The 18,615-nt window shown below is 36.3% G+C and overlaps 1 protein-coding gene across 31 annotated transcripts in view; it reads left to right on the top strand.

Annotated features, from left to right (window-relative positions):
* MAP2 (microtubule associated protein 2) overlaps positions 1-18,325 on the top strand; it is a 311,538-nt gene extending 293,213 nt beyond the window's left edge. For 18 of the 31 annotated variants that reach the window (XR_004441593.1, XM_033230465.1, XM_033230450.1 and 15 more), the window contains 3 exons: positions 9,785-9,866; positions 14,057-14,169; positions 14,391-18,325. Coding sequence is in view for 29 of the 31 variants with exons in the window: in XM_033230465.1 (XP_033086356.1) it covers positions 9,785-9,866; positions 14,057-14,169; positions 14,391-14,606 (411 nt within the window). In the remaining 2 variants the exon portion in view is untranslated. Of the gene's footprint in view, positions 1-7,343; positions 7,437-9,784; positions 9,867-14,056; positions 14,170-14,390 lie in introns of all 31 variants that reach the window. The other 13 variants (XR_004441592.1, XM_033230438.1, XM_033230439.1 and 10 more) reach the window with 1 other exon arrangement.
* The last annotated feature ends 290 nt before the right edge of the window (positions 18,326-18,615 follow it).

The following is an 18,615-nucleotide window of genomic DNA, read 5'->3' as shown; positions in this document are numbered from 1 at the left end:
CAATGAAAATCAAATGAATGTATTATGCCATATTCATGGAGAAGTGCATTACTTTAGTGACACTGTTGAATGATTATGAATGTTTTATGTCATGACAATTATTATCCAGAGAAACTTTCCATGTTTGTCTAAACCAAGCTTGTCCAACCTGTGGCCCTGGGAGCTACATGTGGCATAGGATGACTTTGAATGTGGCCCGACACAAATTCATAAACTTTTTAAAAACATTTTGAGATTTTTTGTGACTTTTTTAGCTCATCTGCTATTATTAGTTTCAGTGTATTTTATATGTGGCTCAAGACAATTCTTTTTCTTCCAATGTGACCCAGGGAAGCCAAAAGATTGGACACCCTTGGCCTAAAAGAATATTGAAAAATAATACATCAAATAGAATATTGGATTTAAGAGCTGAGTTAGTGGTCCAGCTCTTCTGTTAAAGTATTGCATTACCTTCAGTACTGATTTTTTTTTTTTTGTCCTTATCTGTAGACCGGAAGCAACAAAATCATGCTTATTTTTGTATATTGCACCATTTCATATAAATAGACTCTTTAGTCATTTTAAACTCTCACATACATGGTACTACTTGGAGCATGATAGTAGTTATGCATTACAGCTCATCAAAAAAACATTCATTTAGGTGTTCTAATGTATTCCATATGTGTTTGTACCACAAGGGCAAGCTGAAAATGAGTAAAAGAGCAGTGTTTCTGAAATAGAAGACAGGTGTAATGAGGGAAGAAGGAGCCATAGAGAGGGAGGAAGAAGGAAATAAAATTAGTAAAATGTGAGGTGGAATCTTTTTAAATATACTCTTATAAAGTTTTAGGCATTATCTGTATTAGTCGGTTCTCACATTGCTATAAAGAACTACCCAAGACTGGGTAATTAATGAAGAAAAGAGGTTTAATTGACTCACAGTTCCTCAGGCTTAACAGGGAGCATGACGGAGAGGCCTCAGGAAACTTAAAATCATGGCAGAATACAAACTTCCACTCTCTCTCCTGCCACCATGTGAAGAAGGTTCCTGCTTTAAGGGGAAGCAGTTCCACACACTTTTAAATCATCAGATCTTGTGAGAACTCACTCACTGTCACTAGAACAGCAAGGGGGAAATCTGTCCCCATGATCCAATCACCTCCTACCAGGTCCCTCCTCCAATTCAACATGAGATTTGGGCAGGGACACAAATCCAAACCATATTGTTACCCTCGGATCATTTTTAGGCCCTTTAAATGCTAACTACATAGTTTACTTTCAATTTTATATTTAAGAAAATGGATTAATTCTGGAAGCAACTAATATAGTGAAACAGGATTTTCACTCATTATATGAAATTATAATAATGGTTACCACTGTGAAGGTCTACTGTGTGCTATTACCATGTAAGCATGTTTATAACATATAAGATGAAGAGAGAAAGATTGCAATGAGTTTTCTTTCTCATTCACATATTTATTCTTTCATCAAACATTTATTAAGCTTGCTGGGAACTAAATGACAAAAGAGGAATGGGAGACAATGAGGCATGGTCTCTGCAACCTAGGCAAAAGGGAGGTTTTTTGTTTTTTGTTTTGTTTCTTGTCCTCCTCTAATGTCTTCCCTTTATTTAATTTTAAGTTTTTTCCAAGCCATTTCTTCCCATCTTCTGAGAGCTACAATAAGGGCTAAATAAGAGGAATCATAAAATACCCTATGAACTTTTAAAAATACTGTTGGTCAACCCAGCATAAAGAAATTTATTACGAGGCTTTTGTTTGTTTTGTTTTGTTTTGTTTTGTTTTTTTGATATCAAAGTCATCATTATATCAGAGTGAAAGCTCCCTAAGATCAGGACTCTGTCTTTATGCAACAGAATTTTGTAACTGTAATTCAAATGTCTTTTGTGGAGTAATGAAAAGGTTTAGAGTTAGGTTGAGTAAATATTAATTTTTAAAAATTATGAGAAAATTACCAGTTTGGGTTTGCAAAGTTGAGGCCTGTTGAGCCTTTTTATCTATGGTTCATTCACAAGCCAAACAAAGACATAGGAACTAATGAGGTTATTTTCAAATAACTGAGCAGAGTATTTAAAAGTTATTTTCTTCACTGATTTGGCCCACTATTCCTTAGAATTTCTTAAAAATTTAAACAAGAACAAACTTTAATGTCAAAAAATTATAGTATACAAATTTGAAAAAGTTCATTAGCTGTTCATTTTCATGAATCATAATGACTGTTATACTCATAATGTTTCTTCCAGCGCCCATTGAGAGACCACTTACAAATACTTAATGATGGGTCTAGTGACTAAACTCATTAATGTCTATTCCACTAAAACGTTCTTTCCAAATTATTCAGCATTATCCATTCACCCAGGGTTTTTCAGTGTGGTTCTGCTCTCTGTGCCATGTGACACAGCTTGCATAGGAAAATTGGTCTCTCCAACTTTTCTTTTAGAGTTTTGTGGAATTGTGCGTTTTGACATAAACTGTTATTTCTTCCTAAATGTGTATTTAAATATACATATTGTTTATAATGGATATAAATAATTTTAAAGAAACTTTGTTCAATGTAGGCAGGGATGGTTAAAATTCTGATTATAATATTTGCATACATTTTAACCAGAGTGCAAAGTTTTTAACAGATGAATCTCTGAAGAACATCATGTGTGCCAAAGAACTTTCAGTCTTCAGGACTATCTGATGTAGTCATAGTTTGTTTTAGTATAGGATACCTGAGGATTTTACAGAGGCCAGATAGTTTTCATTAAAATGAATATTATGAAATAAAAAATACTTTTGAAAGAGGGTATTTTCATAATGCAAGAACAAAGGAGGGCTTAATTTTATGTCATCCTGAGAAATGAGGGAAACTCAAAGGAGAAATTTAATCCCTTGCAAGGTTAAAGGGAAGTCAGTTGAGTGCCACTGTTCACTCCCCTTTCTCAAAAGCATTCTTTCTGATATAACTTAGATGGAGGAAAAGAGAAATGGTATTGCAACCTAGGTTCATACCTAATGGATGCCTGAGGGGATCTAGACAAATCCAAATTATTTGACTCCTAGTCACCCTCCACATCTCACCACCTTGAGCTGGCATGTGGATCTTTTGATAAAGAGAGCAGTGTCACAGAGTGTCAATTTAAAAAAAAAATCAAAATCTCATTGCTCAAGAAATTCGAGTTGACATTGGGATGAATGCCTCCAACTTACAAACTGTTTTACTAAAACCTGTACATTGAGAATGTATTTTCTTTCATTTTACATGTTTCTTAGAGTTTTTTTTCTTGTCTGCAGGCATATCCTGCATTTTCTGTTTCAGTCCTTTCCTAGAGCAACCCTATTTTACGGGAACAGGTATTAATGTATTGAAAGGAATAGTTAAATATATGCAGAGAGAGAGAGCACTGTGGCAGATCACTTCAATTAAACCATCGTGATAAAATCCAAGTAAAGTCACACAAAGAATATCCAGAAAGAAATTGCAATATTCTTCTCTATCATAGTGGAAGAATAGAAAGAATTAGTCAAAATTAAAATAAAGCAATTCTGATGAATTTTCTTATGTCATTAACCTATGCTTATACAACTCTTCATGCTGTATGACCCCTATGTGAATGGAAAGCCAACTATTTGTGCAAATAAATCACCAATGTTTGCATAAAATTCCTGAGACTAGAATCCTTTTTTGCAAGCTCCCACTGGAGGTACTGATTGCACCAAACCTTGAAGAATAATCTGTTACAGACTTAACTTGGAATGAGAGCACCCTAGGGAGAGATAATAACAAAACGCAGGGATGAACTTTAAATGTAAACACAGTCCTTAAAGTATAGAATGTAGCAGAGTCTGGCCAAAATGTAAAGTAACAGAAGTCTGAAGAATCGGAATTGCTGAGACCTCTGGCTGCCTCGTTAAGAAGTTTTGATGTATTTAATAAGAAATAGAGCACTTGGGGGAATTTTTGAATAGGGGAGAGCTATAGGAAGATGACCCACTTGATTAATCTATTTTTCACTTCTGCTATGAAGTATGTAGGAAAAAAAGATTGTCACACTCTTTCAGATACCCTACTTTGTATTAATAGTGCAAGTAAAAATTTTACTTGAAATAGGCCGGGCGCAGCAGCTCACGCCTGTAATCCCAGCACTTTGGGAGGCTGAGGCGGGCAGATCACGAGGTCAGGAGATGGAGACCATCCTGGCTAACACGGTGAAACATCATCTCTACCAAAAATACAAAAAATTACCTGGGCGTGGTGGCGGGCGCCTGTAGTCCCAGCTACTCAGGAAGCTGAGGGAGGAGAATGGCGTGAACCCGGAAGGCGGAGCTTGCAATGAGCGGAGATCCGGCCACTGCACTCCAGCCTGGGCGACAGAGCGAGACTCTGTCTCAAAAAAAAAAAAAAAAAGTTCTTGAAATAAATTGGCAGAGATTAAAATGTGATTTAGAGAAAATTTTGAGCAATTATTATTCAGATTTTTTCCTTCATATCATGAGCACAGAAAATTAGTTTTTTCGTTAAATAGAAGTTAATTTTTTTTCTAGACAATCTCTAAGATGTTAAAATAATTTTCCCTTGACATAGGCTTTTAGGAAAACAAATGTTTTTCTAAAACTGAAAATCCCTTCCCAAAGAAATAAATATTTATTTAGATTTATCCATAGAACCCAGAGTTAAAACTGTAACTCTTGTTGTTTTTTTGTTCGTTTTTTGTTTTTTGGTTTTTTTTTTAAAGCTGATCTAGAATATGACCTTCTCCTTCACAGCAGCCATGTATTTTTCTATTTTATGAAATGGTTTCTGAGGACTGCTGTTGTTTGTGGAATGAACTCTAAGATGCTAATTATTTGTAATTGACCCTAGAGATCTTTGATGTGAAGTAATTTGTAAATTTGCTCCGGCATAAATGTGAGTCACGTGGAATAGGCGAACATTCAGGTGCAAGTTGTCAAACTAGAGTGTAACTTTTCATAAGCAGTAAGTGTCCACTATCCAAAGAGGTTTATGCTTCTTTCTACCCTACCATTAAGCACGATGGAAAACAAAAGTCTAGAGAGGCCAGTTACATTTATTCTGTCATAATTCACCTCATTTTAGACCAAAAAAAAAATATAAACCTATTGCAATATGGAAATACTTAAAGAAAGTGCCAGTAATGCATGTGAAAGGATAGGATTGTTTCATATTACAAGCTGAGCAGACATAGGTGGAGAAAGTCTACCTGCAAGAGAGGCAAGCAGTTTTTTTTGATAGAATATCTGTGATTTTCTAGAAAATCTGGGTAAAATCAACAGAAATCAGATTTTAAGTTGTAGGACTTTAAGATTCTAAATAATCTCTCAATAATTCTGGCAATGTGATCATTTAGGATTGAATCATTTGTTTTGGAAATCATAAAAATGATCAAACAGTTGATTAAATGTTAATGTCAAACAGATTTATGCAACTGAATATAGAATTTCCATTTTTGTAACAAGTGAATCAGATTTCATGTTTGGCTTGTGATCACTTGGCGATGAGTCACTAGATTGGTACTCTAATGATCTCTAAATTAAATTTTTTAAACATAGTATGAAATCCTGTATATTCTCAAGGATTAGTAAAATAGCTCACATCATGTCTATGTCATTGCCAAAATAATTAGATATTTATTGAGAATCCTTTAAAGTATTATTATTATAAACAATAAGTCAAAATTATTTGCTTTCTCCCATCCGAGTGGTAATCAAGCCCGACCCTGCTTAAATTCCAAGACTAGATGGGAATGGGCACATTTATGGTGATATGGCCATAAATAAAATGATTTGCCTTCAACTTCAGAAAATAATTTCTCTATGAGGTTTTACATGTAATGGTCTTTATTGGTTTAAAACTATCTCCATCTTATATGAAACGTTTATAGTGCAACTACACTTATTGTTAGATACAGACTCTGTGAATATCTTCAACCCTGTTTAAGTTGCAGCTTTTATTATGCCCTAAAGAGTAGCCCAATAATTCTGTCTTCTGAATTCAAATTTTGACAAGAGGCTTTCCCCGTGGGTTGCTGATGAGAGTTGTCAATGATATTTCCCCGCAAGGGACAAGCTATCTTGTTAGGCAGGCACTGTGAATTAAGCTTTGCCTAGTTAAAAATAGTCAAGATTCAACGTCTTTTCGAATTTTTTATTCTTTTTTGGAAATACCAAAAGATGTGTTAATATTCTTGCAGGTGGGTGGCTGCGTATCTAGGGTAAATTTATTTAGAGTTTTTTAATAAGAGGATAAACTGTCCCCTAAAGCATTGAAAATGTTATTTTTTTTCTTTAACTATTGCAGAGGTGGGAAAGAGAAGAGAGTAGAAGTAACCAAAGTAAAACAAAATGAACAAATAACAATAACACAAATAAAGCTTTCTTTCCATGCTTTGATTGCTTTTTTTGTCCTCCAAAAGATGCAAGGTTCAAAAGACATATGAAATAAGTCATGAAAGTTGGAACATTGTACATTAAACCAGAGTAATGTCCTTCCAGATCTGGATCTGCTGTTGTCTTCAAGATGAATGTTTGACTTCCCAAAAATACAAATAAAACACCTAACCTCAAATCTGCTGGCCTCAATCAAGGCCTGACCTATGTCTGTATGACCTAGTTACAGGTCAGCTGACCAATAGGTTTTCTTGCCTCTAAAAATGGAAATAATGCTTCCATATGATCATTCATGGAAAATGACTGCTCTTGAGAAGTTGCTAGAAAGGGGCCTTCAGGAGGCCACTGAACCAAACCTGCAAGAGAATTGTGAAACCCAAACTTTCTTTGTTGACCCTCCTGGGAAACCGGGGTTTCTTACCCTAGATGAATGAGAACTCTGATGTAGAGCATTCACCATGTGTGAGCCCCATTTGTGCTGTGTGGACCAACAGAACATTCAAGTGTGGGATAATTGTGATGGCTGACTCTGATGGGGTGAGGGAATGGCATATCCTCTAGGGTCCTGTGCTGAACAAGATTTAGTGTTAACCACTATTGACCCTTAACTAGAGTGAGCCTGAGTCCCAGTGTTGCTGACAACATTGGTAGCCTCCCCATCACAGATGATTCAAGTTTTATTTTTTTAATCTGTACAACTGTTTCCAGATCATACCTAAGTACAGTGGGATTTCGAAGCCTCTCTTGCATTTGACCCTTGAGGGTGCAGAAGAATAGGGGCTCAGATTTACATGACAGAACTGTTCTTCAGTTCCAGAGTGAGATTTTCTCTTAAATGAATGTGTAGGTGGAAGGGAATCTAAAGCCTCTTTGATGCTACCCATTCTGGTTCCCCTTATCCAGCATCTTGATAGAAAAGTGCACAGTGAAGTTACCTCCAATTCCTTTTAGGTTAGGATTTTAAACAAGAAGATCGATTTTAGCAAAGTTCAGTCCAGATGTGGTTCCAAGGATAACATCAAACATTCGGCTGGGGGCGGAAATGTAAGTAGAAGTGCCTGTTAGAAAGCTGTCCTGATTGCGTGGAGCCACCTGCACAGCCAGCACCCTGCCTTCTTTCCCACCTCTTTCCAACACACTGCTCCTTTCTCACTGCTGTTCCACATGTCTCCCTGGTATGATAGCTTGTAGTCTTGCATTTTCAGTGGTGGACTTCCCATCCTTCCCTGTAAGATCATCAGGGAATTTCTTGCTTTGATTTGGGAAAGAAAACCTCGATGGAATGCACCATGGTTTTCTGGAGAATGGCAAAACCACTTCACTTGCCAACTTTGTTGCTGACCTTCTTGTCTTCAATGTATTTTCTCACATTGTTTCTACTCCACTGCAAAAGTCAGCTGGGCACATATTTTTCTAGTTCCATGTACATTACCCATGAGGCAAAGACTGATATACTTGTAAATGCCCAAAGTATGTAATGTCAATCTTCAGTGGTTCATTATTCATGAAAGTAAGGATATCATTTAGAATAATACAAAACTAGTGGAGCATGGTTCATCTATAATTCAAAGTGAAAGGATTCAAGTCCAGTGTACACTTTAGTTTGATGGGATTTTTTTTCCTGTCTCTTTCATTTAGTGTAAATAATATCCTGTGAGAGGAAGGGAATGATGATTCCATGTTTTTTAAGTGTGGTTGAGGCAGAGTTGAAATGGTCAATCTCAAGCTAAAGGAAGCATGGTTCTTTATAAAATAAGAGTAGTTTTTCAAAGGTGATCAGGCTAACTATATTCTACAGATCCTATCTCTTTGAACTTCAGTTTCTGATCATCCGTTACTCAAGTAATTTACAAGGTGTTGAGTCTAGAATCTCACCTGTCTAGTAACTCTTGGCTACTTGCTTCCCAACTGGGCAGAAGTAGAATCAAGCAGTGAAAAAGAGAGTGAGTGAGAGAGAGAGAGAGACAAGCAAGTGCCTTCTACAAGCAGCTGTTGCCTGATAATCAAAGTAGCTTCACTGAGCATAAAACTGTCACTGTCATTGAGAGTCCATAGCAGTGTTTGCTGGCCCACTTCAAGTATGCTAGGCTAAGCCTCAGGGTTAATCTTTACATTTATGTGGTTGCCACTCTTCCTTATTCCCCAGACTATAAGTATATACCATGTGGTACTTTCATGAAAGTAGCCCCAGTCCTGGTAATTACCTTGAGGATATCAGAGGATGAACCCAGCTATCCTTTACACAGGTGCTGCTGGACAAAACACCTAAGTGGAAAAGGATAAACTAGGATAATTAAAGATCTTAAAGTAAGTAGAGGAGTTGCCGGGCGCGGTGGCTCAAGCCTGTAATCCCAGCACTTTGGGAGGCCGAGCGAGACGGGCGGATCACGAGGTCGGGAGATCGAGACCATCCTGGCTAACACGGTGAAACCCCGTCTCTACTAAAAATACAAAAAAAAAACTAGCCGGGCGAGGTGGCGGGCGCCTGTAGTCCCAGCTACTCGGGAGGCTGAGGCAGGAGAATGGCGGGAACCCGGGAGGCGGAGCTTGCAGTGAGCTGAGATCTGGCCACTGCACTCCAGCCCGGGCGACAGAACGAGACTCCGTCTCAAAAAAAAAAAAAAAAAGTAAGTAGAGGAGCTTTATCTGCCAAAACAATAGCCTTAAATTTTCCTCTAGGAAAGAATCCCTTGTTTAAATATGCAGACACCCTGGCCCTGTCCTTATGATGCCTGTGATTCAATAATTCCCAAGTACTCTCGTGGAGATGGCAATGGACCAAACTTGGAGAAGCACTGCTTCAAATATTGGGAGAGGAAATATTTTCAGTAAAACACACAGAAGAAAAAAACTGTTGCTATCATTTTATAATTTGGTATGAAAGAAAAATTTCATCTAGCTAAGATATGACAATGTAAAAACAACTTAGAAAAGCACATTCAGAACTTCTTGTATCTTAAAACAATGTTGGTCTTCTTGTAACTATGAGCAACATTGGTCACTTTTATGTAAAAATCACTTTATAAAGAATAATGCATCTCTTCTCTTGGCTCTTTGCTTATGGAAAGGTTTAACACAGTGTTGCTTAGTTCTCTGAGTGGAAGCTTGCCTTGTTAATATGTTTCTATCCTCCTGTGTCATAATCTGCTTTCAACTAATAAAATCTTCTATTCTAGGGTTTTCTTTCACTTGGGTTCTTCTTTCCAATCCAAACATGTGGGAGAATATATGGGAAAATATGTCTTCCTGTGTTTGTGTGTGTACTTCAGTTTGGGTTTCTAGCTATGTTGTTGCATGTTGTGACTTTGGGTATGTTTCTAAATTTTATGTATGAGCTTGGGTTTTTGTCAATGTTTGAACTATTTTAAGCATGTCTTATGTGGTTCACATAGGTACAAATTGTTACCAAGAAAATAGACCTAAGCCATGTGACATCCAAATGTGGCTCTCTGAAGAACATCCGCCACAGGCCAGGTAAATAAATAATTTTTAGTAGTTTGAGAAATATTTAATTGGAATCAAGAAATATTCCAATTTTTTTGGTTGGATGAGAAAATTTGTTGTTGTTGTTGTTGTTGTTGCAAAATACCTAATTGGAAGGATGTTTTAAAATCTGGATACTTCACATTTTTATTAATAGAAACTAAAATTGAAAATTTCAAGGCATCTACATTGGGGAAAAGTGAACCCAATCATACAATGGAGAGGACACATTTTAATTAAAAATTAAAAGGTACATAAGATGCATTTATCTTTATGTACTCAACATGCTTATTGGAGCACCTTTGAAATATGTAGTCTATAAAATATATTAGATCATGTATTCATATATAATAACATTGAATGGAGGTAGCATTTCCAAAGTTTTTTTCCTAAAATTGGCTTTCTACATTATGTAAAATAAGGATTGTGCTTTGCAAAGCTGAAGAAATGTATTTATCTGGTGAATTTCTCAGATTTTTTATTAGGTCTGTAAACACCATGAATCTCCAGCAGAATGCAATGTTTCCTCAACTTATTTGACCATGAACCTCTTTTGGTTTTTCAAAGTATCTCATACGACTAGTGCTCTAAAGTAGAATTTATATTCATACTTACTGGGAGATTTTCTCCCTTTAAAATGTAAATCTAACATTATGAGTCACTTTTCCTGAATATCGTGTATTACATGTTTTTGTTAAATTCTACCTCTGTAGAGTGGGCATGTTGGCTCATGCCTGTAATCCCAACACTTCGGGAATCCAAGGCAGGAGGATTGCTTAAGGCCAGGAGTTTGAGACAGACTCGGCAACATAGGGAAACCCCTGTCTCAATAAAAAATTAAAAAATAAAAATAAGCCAGATATGGTGGTACATGCTTGTAGTCCTATTGCTTGGGAGGCTGAGGCAGGAGGATTACTTAGTTTCAGTAGTTCGAGGCTGCAGCAAGCTATGATCACACCACTGCACTCCAGCCTGGGCAACAGAGCAAGACCCTGCCCAAAGAAAAAACTCTACCTCCATAGATATGTAATAAAAGATGACTGTCAAATTTGTAATTTTCTTGAGAATATTTTGACACAATTCATTTATCCCTGAGAACAAAAGGAAAGCAAGTGGTTTTAACTGTCTGTGTTTGGCATCTTAACATAAAAACAAAGTAACAGGTTTTTTTCCCATGAAACAAGGTATAATAACAATTGAGCTGTTAGCTGACAATCATTCTGCTAGTCAGGAGAAAATTATTAATAAATTATTGGTTGAAAAGCAAAGATAGGTAGAATAAATTTCAAAATGGATAAATGCATTGAAAACATCTGGAAATCAGGATTCATTTTGTCAATGGGTGTCTGTTATAAAGCAAATCAAAGAGTTACAAACTATATTTATGAAGTCTTCACTACCAGTTTCAGAACTGCTGCCATGGAATTAGCTTCTCTGTTTTTCATGAGGCAGCAGGAAGGTTGTCCCATACTGCATATCTTCGAAATTCGCCTGTCCACAGCTGAAGTGTGCAAACACTGAATTGACTTTGTACTGCTGTGTCAACAGCATGGCTGGACTACTTGGCAACACTGCCTATTTTCTTTCAGAATACAGAAGAAAATGCTGCACTCTTTAACCTAGACAGTAAGGTTTTAGTTAGTCAAACTCACCTGTGATCTAGATGTACGGAAAAAAATTTATATAGCCAAGGAACTATTTTGTGTATGATTTGTTGGTCATAAAAGGCTGTTGTCATGGACTCCCACCTATTTCTAAATCTAGCTCTTGCTTCTATTATAACTGAATCAAATGACTAAATTCATAAAGAAGTGTAAGCATAATAATCCTTGACAGCAGCAACCTTTTCACAAAGTTATTCCGGAATGTGGAATATCTAAAGAGAAAATAAAGAAAATAAACATCTGGAGGCACATATTGAAATATCTGTTCTTCTCAACTTCATTTATAAAGCTTGACAAAGATAATAGTCTTTCACAATTACTGCTCCTGATGGGTGAAAGAATTATTTGAAAAATCAAAGGCATAGATCTCTGAGTTTAAGATATCTGGATTCTCTAACAGTTGCATAAGAATTTCTAGAGGGACTTCATCAGAAATAGACTTCTTAAGCTTCCTTTTCTGAATATGTTTTGGGTCAATAATATGTTATTGTTTTTCCCTCTCAGAAGACAGTTCATAGTGAGATTCCATCTCTACAATAAAATTAAAAATAAGCTGAATGTGGTAGTGCACACCTGTAATCCTAGCTACTCAGAGGGCTGAGGTGGGAGGATCACCTGGGCCCAGGAAGTCAAGGTTGCAGTGAACTATGATCCTGTCACTTCACTCCATCCTGGGCAACAGAGCAGACCGTCTCCAACAATAAAAAATGACATTTTAGCAAAAATTTAGCAAGATTATGTTGACACAACATATAATCAGAAAAGTAAGTGATTTCTATCAGAGGCTACCAAAAATACAAAAATAAGATCACAAAGAAGTTGTTCTTATCTAGTTGAAAGTCCAACATCCTCTAACCTCTAACCAAGATAAGTCTGTTTTATGAATCATTACGAATCGTGTTCATCTCATCACAACCAACAAGTGAGACCCATATGGCCAGGTAAAATGTGGGAAGAATAACGCTCTAAAAAATGAGGCATATTTTGAGGGAAGGATAACTACATCTCTAAGCATGAGTTAAATAACATCATACAGTTTATAAGCCTTAAAAGAAGAACAAATGGATGTTTCTCCAAAATGTAATCTAATTGTGTAATATAATTTCAAGAGACCCCTGGCCAGGCAGTTGGATATTAACATAGATGTCTAGATATTGCATGAGAAAAATACCTCATGACTTAAGAGACCTGTGAAGCCTTAACAAACCTTCCTCCTTCGTCTACAGAGATACATGAGCAACAAGATTCCAAAATTGCAAAATCTCTTTCATATTTCCATATAGTCCCTCAGGCATTTTTTCAAAATCAAACTCCCAAGCAAGGTGCACTTTATATACTCAACATATTTGTTGGAGCAGCTTTGAAATGTGTGGTCTGCGAAATACATCACAACCAACAAGTGAGACCTACGTTACCACTGGCTTTCCAGAAGAACGCATGTGCTCAAAACAAAGTTGCTGTTAAAGTGAAAGCAAATCTCTTAGGTGGAGACGAGTAAATAAGGAGTCTCATTTCACTTTTTATGCAGATCAAACACATCAGCAGACACTCAGAAATGGTCAAGGACAGGCTCAAGGACAACAAATAACTTAGCCAGTGTAGAACTTTCCATATTTGCGAGCTTGAGAAAGACATGTAGAGAGGGGGAAGACTACACTGAAGAGTGCAGCGTGGCTCTGTTACAATCAGCAGATCAGGGTTCTAGACTGATTAGCATTAGGGAAAATGGCATAGTCAAAACTCTGTCTCAATATTATCAGATCAAGGTCAGTGTCAAATTGGTCCTATGGCATCCATACAAGAAAGAGATGATGATCTGTCACTCCATATATGAATTAAAACAGGAGGCTTTTAAAGCTTACTAGTCATAAACAACTTAGCTCCTGACTCATTTCATCAGTGAAGCTTTCAATGTTGAACATTTATAAATGAATATATTGCCCACATGTGCACCACTTCCAGCCTAAATCTTCTTTGGATAAGTAACCTGTTACCATGAAGAATAAAGAAGAGTTTCATTTTTTTTTTTTTTCCTGGGAGCAGCATTAAAGCCCAGGTTGCCAGTTTATTACACCTGTTTCACTTGTTGCAATCTTCGTCATAAGATAAAACATATAAATTTTAAATTTAATTTGGTCCCTTAGAAATGAGACTAAATGTTCCAACTTTTAGGAAGGATTCAAATAAGATCTTTTCATTTTGCTAGTTTTTAGAGTGTTTGTTATACCAAAAAGAAAAGCCCCTCTGATTTCTTAGGTTAGACGTGGGTAAAGGAGAAAGGTATTAATATGTGAAGCAATCCATATAATGGTATAAGAAGGGTGTTATGGTCTTGGATCATCTGACGAAATGATATAAGCTAGAAATTCTAAAAGATTCCATTCACATATATGGTTGGAGGGATGGTAAAGTTAATAAATTTGTGGTTTTCAGCAGTCTATCTACTGCAATCATTTTTGGAAAATAATCACCACAAATGCAAGATATAGTTATATCAAGGTAATTCTTCCCTCGTAGGTGGCGGACGTGTGAAAATTGAGAGTGTAAAACTAGATTTCAAAGAAAAGGCCCAAGCTAAAGTCGGTTCTCTTGATAATGCTCATCATGTACCTGGAGGTGGTAACGTCAAGGTAAGAAACAAGGTTATGAGTCAATGTTGTCTTTAAAAAAAAATAATTCCTCTGAAATACTCTTCATCAAAATAGGTCCCAGATTAAAGACCTGGACAAATAAGAAGTAGGGATAACAGAGGTGAATAGAAGTCATTAATATCAGCCCTGGGAGATGGAGAAAGAACTAGGGGCCAGTTAAGATGCGTGAGTTAACGAGGACTGATGCTTGTCTTAAACAGATTGACAGCCAAAAGTTGAACTTCAGAGAGCATGCTAAAGCCCGTGTGGACCATGGGGCTGAGATCATTACACAGTCCCCAGGCAGATCCAGCGTGGCATCACCCCGACGACTCAGCAACGTCTCCTCATCTGGAAGCATCAACCTGCTTGAATCTCCTCAGCTTGCCACTTTGGCTGAGGATGTCACTGCTGCACTTGCTAAGCAGGGCTTGTGAATATTTCTCATTTAGCATTGAAATAATAATATTTAGGCATGAGCTCTTGGCAGGAGTGGGCTCTGAGCAGGTGTTATATTCATTCTTTATAAACCATAAAATAAATAATCTCATCCCCAAACTGTAGTAATTGTTACAATTTTATATTTAAAAAATGAATAGTTCATGCAGAAATTGACCTGATTTCCATTTGCAACAGGAAGACACTGGCTTTACATGGGTTCAATTGGACAATTATTTTTGCTCTGCTCTGTTTTGCATGGAGTATTATTTTTAAAATTGCATTTTTACCTTTCATGTGCCTGAAGGCTATCCACTACATTCTGAAGGCCTTGTTAAATCCAAGCTGCTCATTTCACTATTCTGTTTCTGAGTGAGAAGATAAAAACTGCCCATTGTAACTTATTTCAGGTTAAATTAAACCAAGGAGTCTGATTGCAGGAAGGGAAGAGCATGTAAGAAATAAGTTTTTTTAAAGTGTTATTTTGTATAAATGGGAAGAAAGATTCAATTAAGTTATTAACATTTGGGACCTGGATAATTATATCAGAGTATGTCAATCCAATAAATTATTTAACTAATTAAAAAAATAGATTGCAAAGCATTTGAGCTGTGGTTGAGGAAGTGGTATAAAAGTGCATCCCTTAGGAATGATGCACTTTCATTAGGATGGACTCGTGTCTGATTAGAATGTCAGTTGATCAGCTAGATTTGTGTCCACACTACCAGTTTCACACCCCCTTTCCATCTGTTTGATACAGTATTATAGATATAAATATATATATATTTCTCTGTGGCCATTTGTGATACTTCCTCATATACTTGAATATTATACTTCTTTATTCACAGTATCTGTGTCTCCTGCACCCTTTGGTGTTGCAATTTTAGGTATGTGAAAGTAGATGTTAGCAGGGTTCTCTCCCTATTTAAAAAAAATACATTAAAAAAGACAAAAAATTTTAGCATGAAGTTGCTTTCTGTAACAACTCAAAGCCGTAACCCTGTTTTAGTGCCAGATACAAGTCTCTCCCGTGATGCTAGAAAAAAATTATTTTTCTTTGCTTTCACCAACATGGAGTTTGTGGGGGTGGGTCCAGTTATACATGAAAGGGTTTACAGATTGTTGGTTTAAGATTATGGATTTATCTCATTTTTAATCACAGGATAGTTTGGGGTTTATTCCTATTATTATTCATGAAACCGACTTAAGATGTTTTCTTTACTTTTCTTTTTTTCCATTTGCTAAAGTTGAAAGTTGAAACTAACAGTAATAGTTTGAAACATGTTTTCTCATTTTTCCAAATAGTATCTGTTTATTAAATTCTCTAATAGAAGATGTTTGTCTTTCTTACCCAAAGTAAAGATCCCCTGATCCGAAAGAAAAAAATACAATACTTTGGGAAACTATAGCTATAAAACACTTGAGACACAGATATCTAAATCAGTTTTTTTCCAAGACTCCAACATTGCACTCTGTAAAGTAACACAGTGTGATCTAGTATTATTTATCAGAGATAATACTGTTCTGACTGTATATACAGTCTAGAACTCACAAATCAATTAATTCCTCTCACAAATCATTCATCTTAGACTTACAAATAAGCAATGAAATAGTCAATGGCCTGATTAAGACAAAGAGCTACCAGGCTGGATGGACACTTTTTAGTATTTTATCTTTTCTTTTTCTTGCTCAGGGCTGGTAGGTTGGATCTGAACCATTAAAATCATATGGTCCACTAGGCATATGATCTCTTTGAGCCAAATCAGTTCCTGAATATAAAGGAGGAAATGATGAGGATGGACTGAGGCAACAGGGAAGTATAGAAACATCCAAGTCAAAAGCCAAGGGATGCAGAGACAGAGACACAGGTGCTTTTTGGTGACCCAGTGGATATGGCAACCAATGTAACTGCCATACAAGAAACCCTAGGAGCAAACCCACACCACTCATTCTCAGCTAAGAGATTTTACACAGGCAAACATGTCTTAAACCATTTATAAGTCAGTTATTTTATATAATAGTCAAAACCTTAGAAACCTTAGGATCATAGATATGTCTATTTTCTGCCTATTAATTGCTGTGAGATTTGATGTGACCAATCTGGGCAATTCATTCATCAGCTTCCCTTGAAGTGCAGCAGAAAATGGAAGAAAGGTGTGTGGAGACTTAGGGTATTTTATTACATGTTTTGATAGTCTTAAATAGTGATTAAATTTATCTAGAAAGAAGTTAACAGCTCATTAGAAAAGTTTTAACCTGTGAAATAAGTATTTTTCTCAACATTCTTTAAAGTTTTTATGTAAGTTAACACTAGGTAAACATTCTACAACTAAAAGTCAGTTTATTACAAATACATATCAAAAATAAAGATTATACAAGGCACCAAACTACTATTTGGCATTAAAACAAACGTTTATTTCTAATCACAACAAAATTATAATGAATAAATGTTCTTGCTTTGTATGGAAATACAATTCTTTATTAAAGTTAACAGAAAGGAACTGATCATTTGTGCCAGTAAAAGAGAGAAACACACAGGTTAAAGGTCTTCTTGTGGGGTTAAGGGGTAGAACCTATCTTGCCTTCACTCTCAAGATAACGACTCAAATTAAGCTTTTTGAGCACCACTCTTGTGGGGACACACATACGCTGATCTAGGAATGAAATCTTCGTGGTCTCAGTTCTAGATCTACTTTGCCAGTTTCTCTCTGGCTTTAGCCTTTGAGAACCTGTATAAGAATACATAAGTAATCCAGAGCTGTGAAGAGTTAAAAGGCCAACTTCTCCAGTGAACTCACCCTCTGGGTCACTTGCAACCAAAAATTGGATACCTCATAATGATGCAGGAAAGACCCGAGTTCTTGATGAGTTCCAAAGGCCACGTTCATTTAGGAACCAACTCTCTCTGGATTCACCTGCTGAATTCCAGCAGCATGATGGGCTGACATCCCACCTACAAGCATGACACCTGTGTAACACCAGCTAGGTATGGCTGAGGAAGGCTGAAAGAAAGCCATTAAATGGAAGAATGTACTGATTGTAGTGACCTTCTCCACACACACACACACACACACACACACACACATACACACACACCCCTAGAGTAATACAGCAAGCATGGAATAATCAGCCAATATATAACATTACGTCAGTATTTTATTAAATAATCTGAATGTGGTTGATTTTGACATCACTGCAATTACAATTTTCTTCTATTTTTCAAGTCACAATAAGGAAAATAAACTACTCATGGTCTAAATACCAGAGATAAAGTAGACTCATGGCTTGGTAAGGAAATTTTAGGCATTCCTTCAAAGATTGACGTGCTAAAATAAGTATTGATGTTTTGGGTTTTTTTACACCTAGGATTTTAGCTTGGGTGTGTAGGTGAAGGCCAAGGCCCTCTGCAGGAAAAAGCTTATTTTCAAACTCAGAAAATAAAATGTCAATCATAAAAATCTACTTCAACTTTAGCAAAAAGAAAAAAAAATCAACAAAAAGTATACTCTGTATGCTGGGATTCTGAGGTTCCAACACACCGTTACAAATCTGTGGGGGGTTTCTTTCTTCTGATAATTCTAGAGCCTGTTACCATAGAAAGGCATTTCTTCAATGGCTGGTTGTAGTTAGTTCATGTTTTTCAATCAAATTTGCAAATGTATTTGTTGCTGTATAGTGATTGTTTTGCAAAATAAAATTGCTTGTCACCTAACTGCTAGTTTTGGTTTCAGACTGTTTAATTGCTTCTTCTCTGGAAAAAAAAAATTATATATATATATATATAGAGTGTGTGTGTGTGTGTGTGTGTGTGTATGTAATACAACCAAAGAAAAATTGTGAAAACAAGGCTATTGTGGCTGAGTTTCTATTATGTGTCAGGCCCTATGCTAAATGATTTTCTATTAGCTCAATTAATAAGGAAATTTATTTTTATCACTACTGTATTAGCAGGATGCTATCTTTTGCAAGTGACAAAAACTCAAATTAAACGGGCTTTAACATAAAGGT

This window comes from Trachypithecus francoisi, unplaced genomic scaffold (assembly GCF_009764315.1).
Source record: "Trachypithecus francoisi isolate TF-2019V2 unplaced genomic scaffold, Tfra_2.0 Lachesis_group13, whole genome shotgun sequence".
Classification (NCBI taxonomy): domain Eukaryota; kingdom Metazoa; phylum Chordata; class Mammalia; order Primates; family Cercopithecidae; genus Trachypithecus; species Trachypithecus francoisi.
Note: the sequence above shows the minus strand (reverse complement) of the source record. Positions and strands in the feature narration are given on the sequence as shown.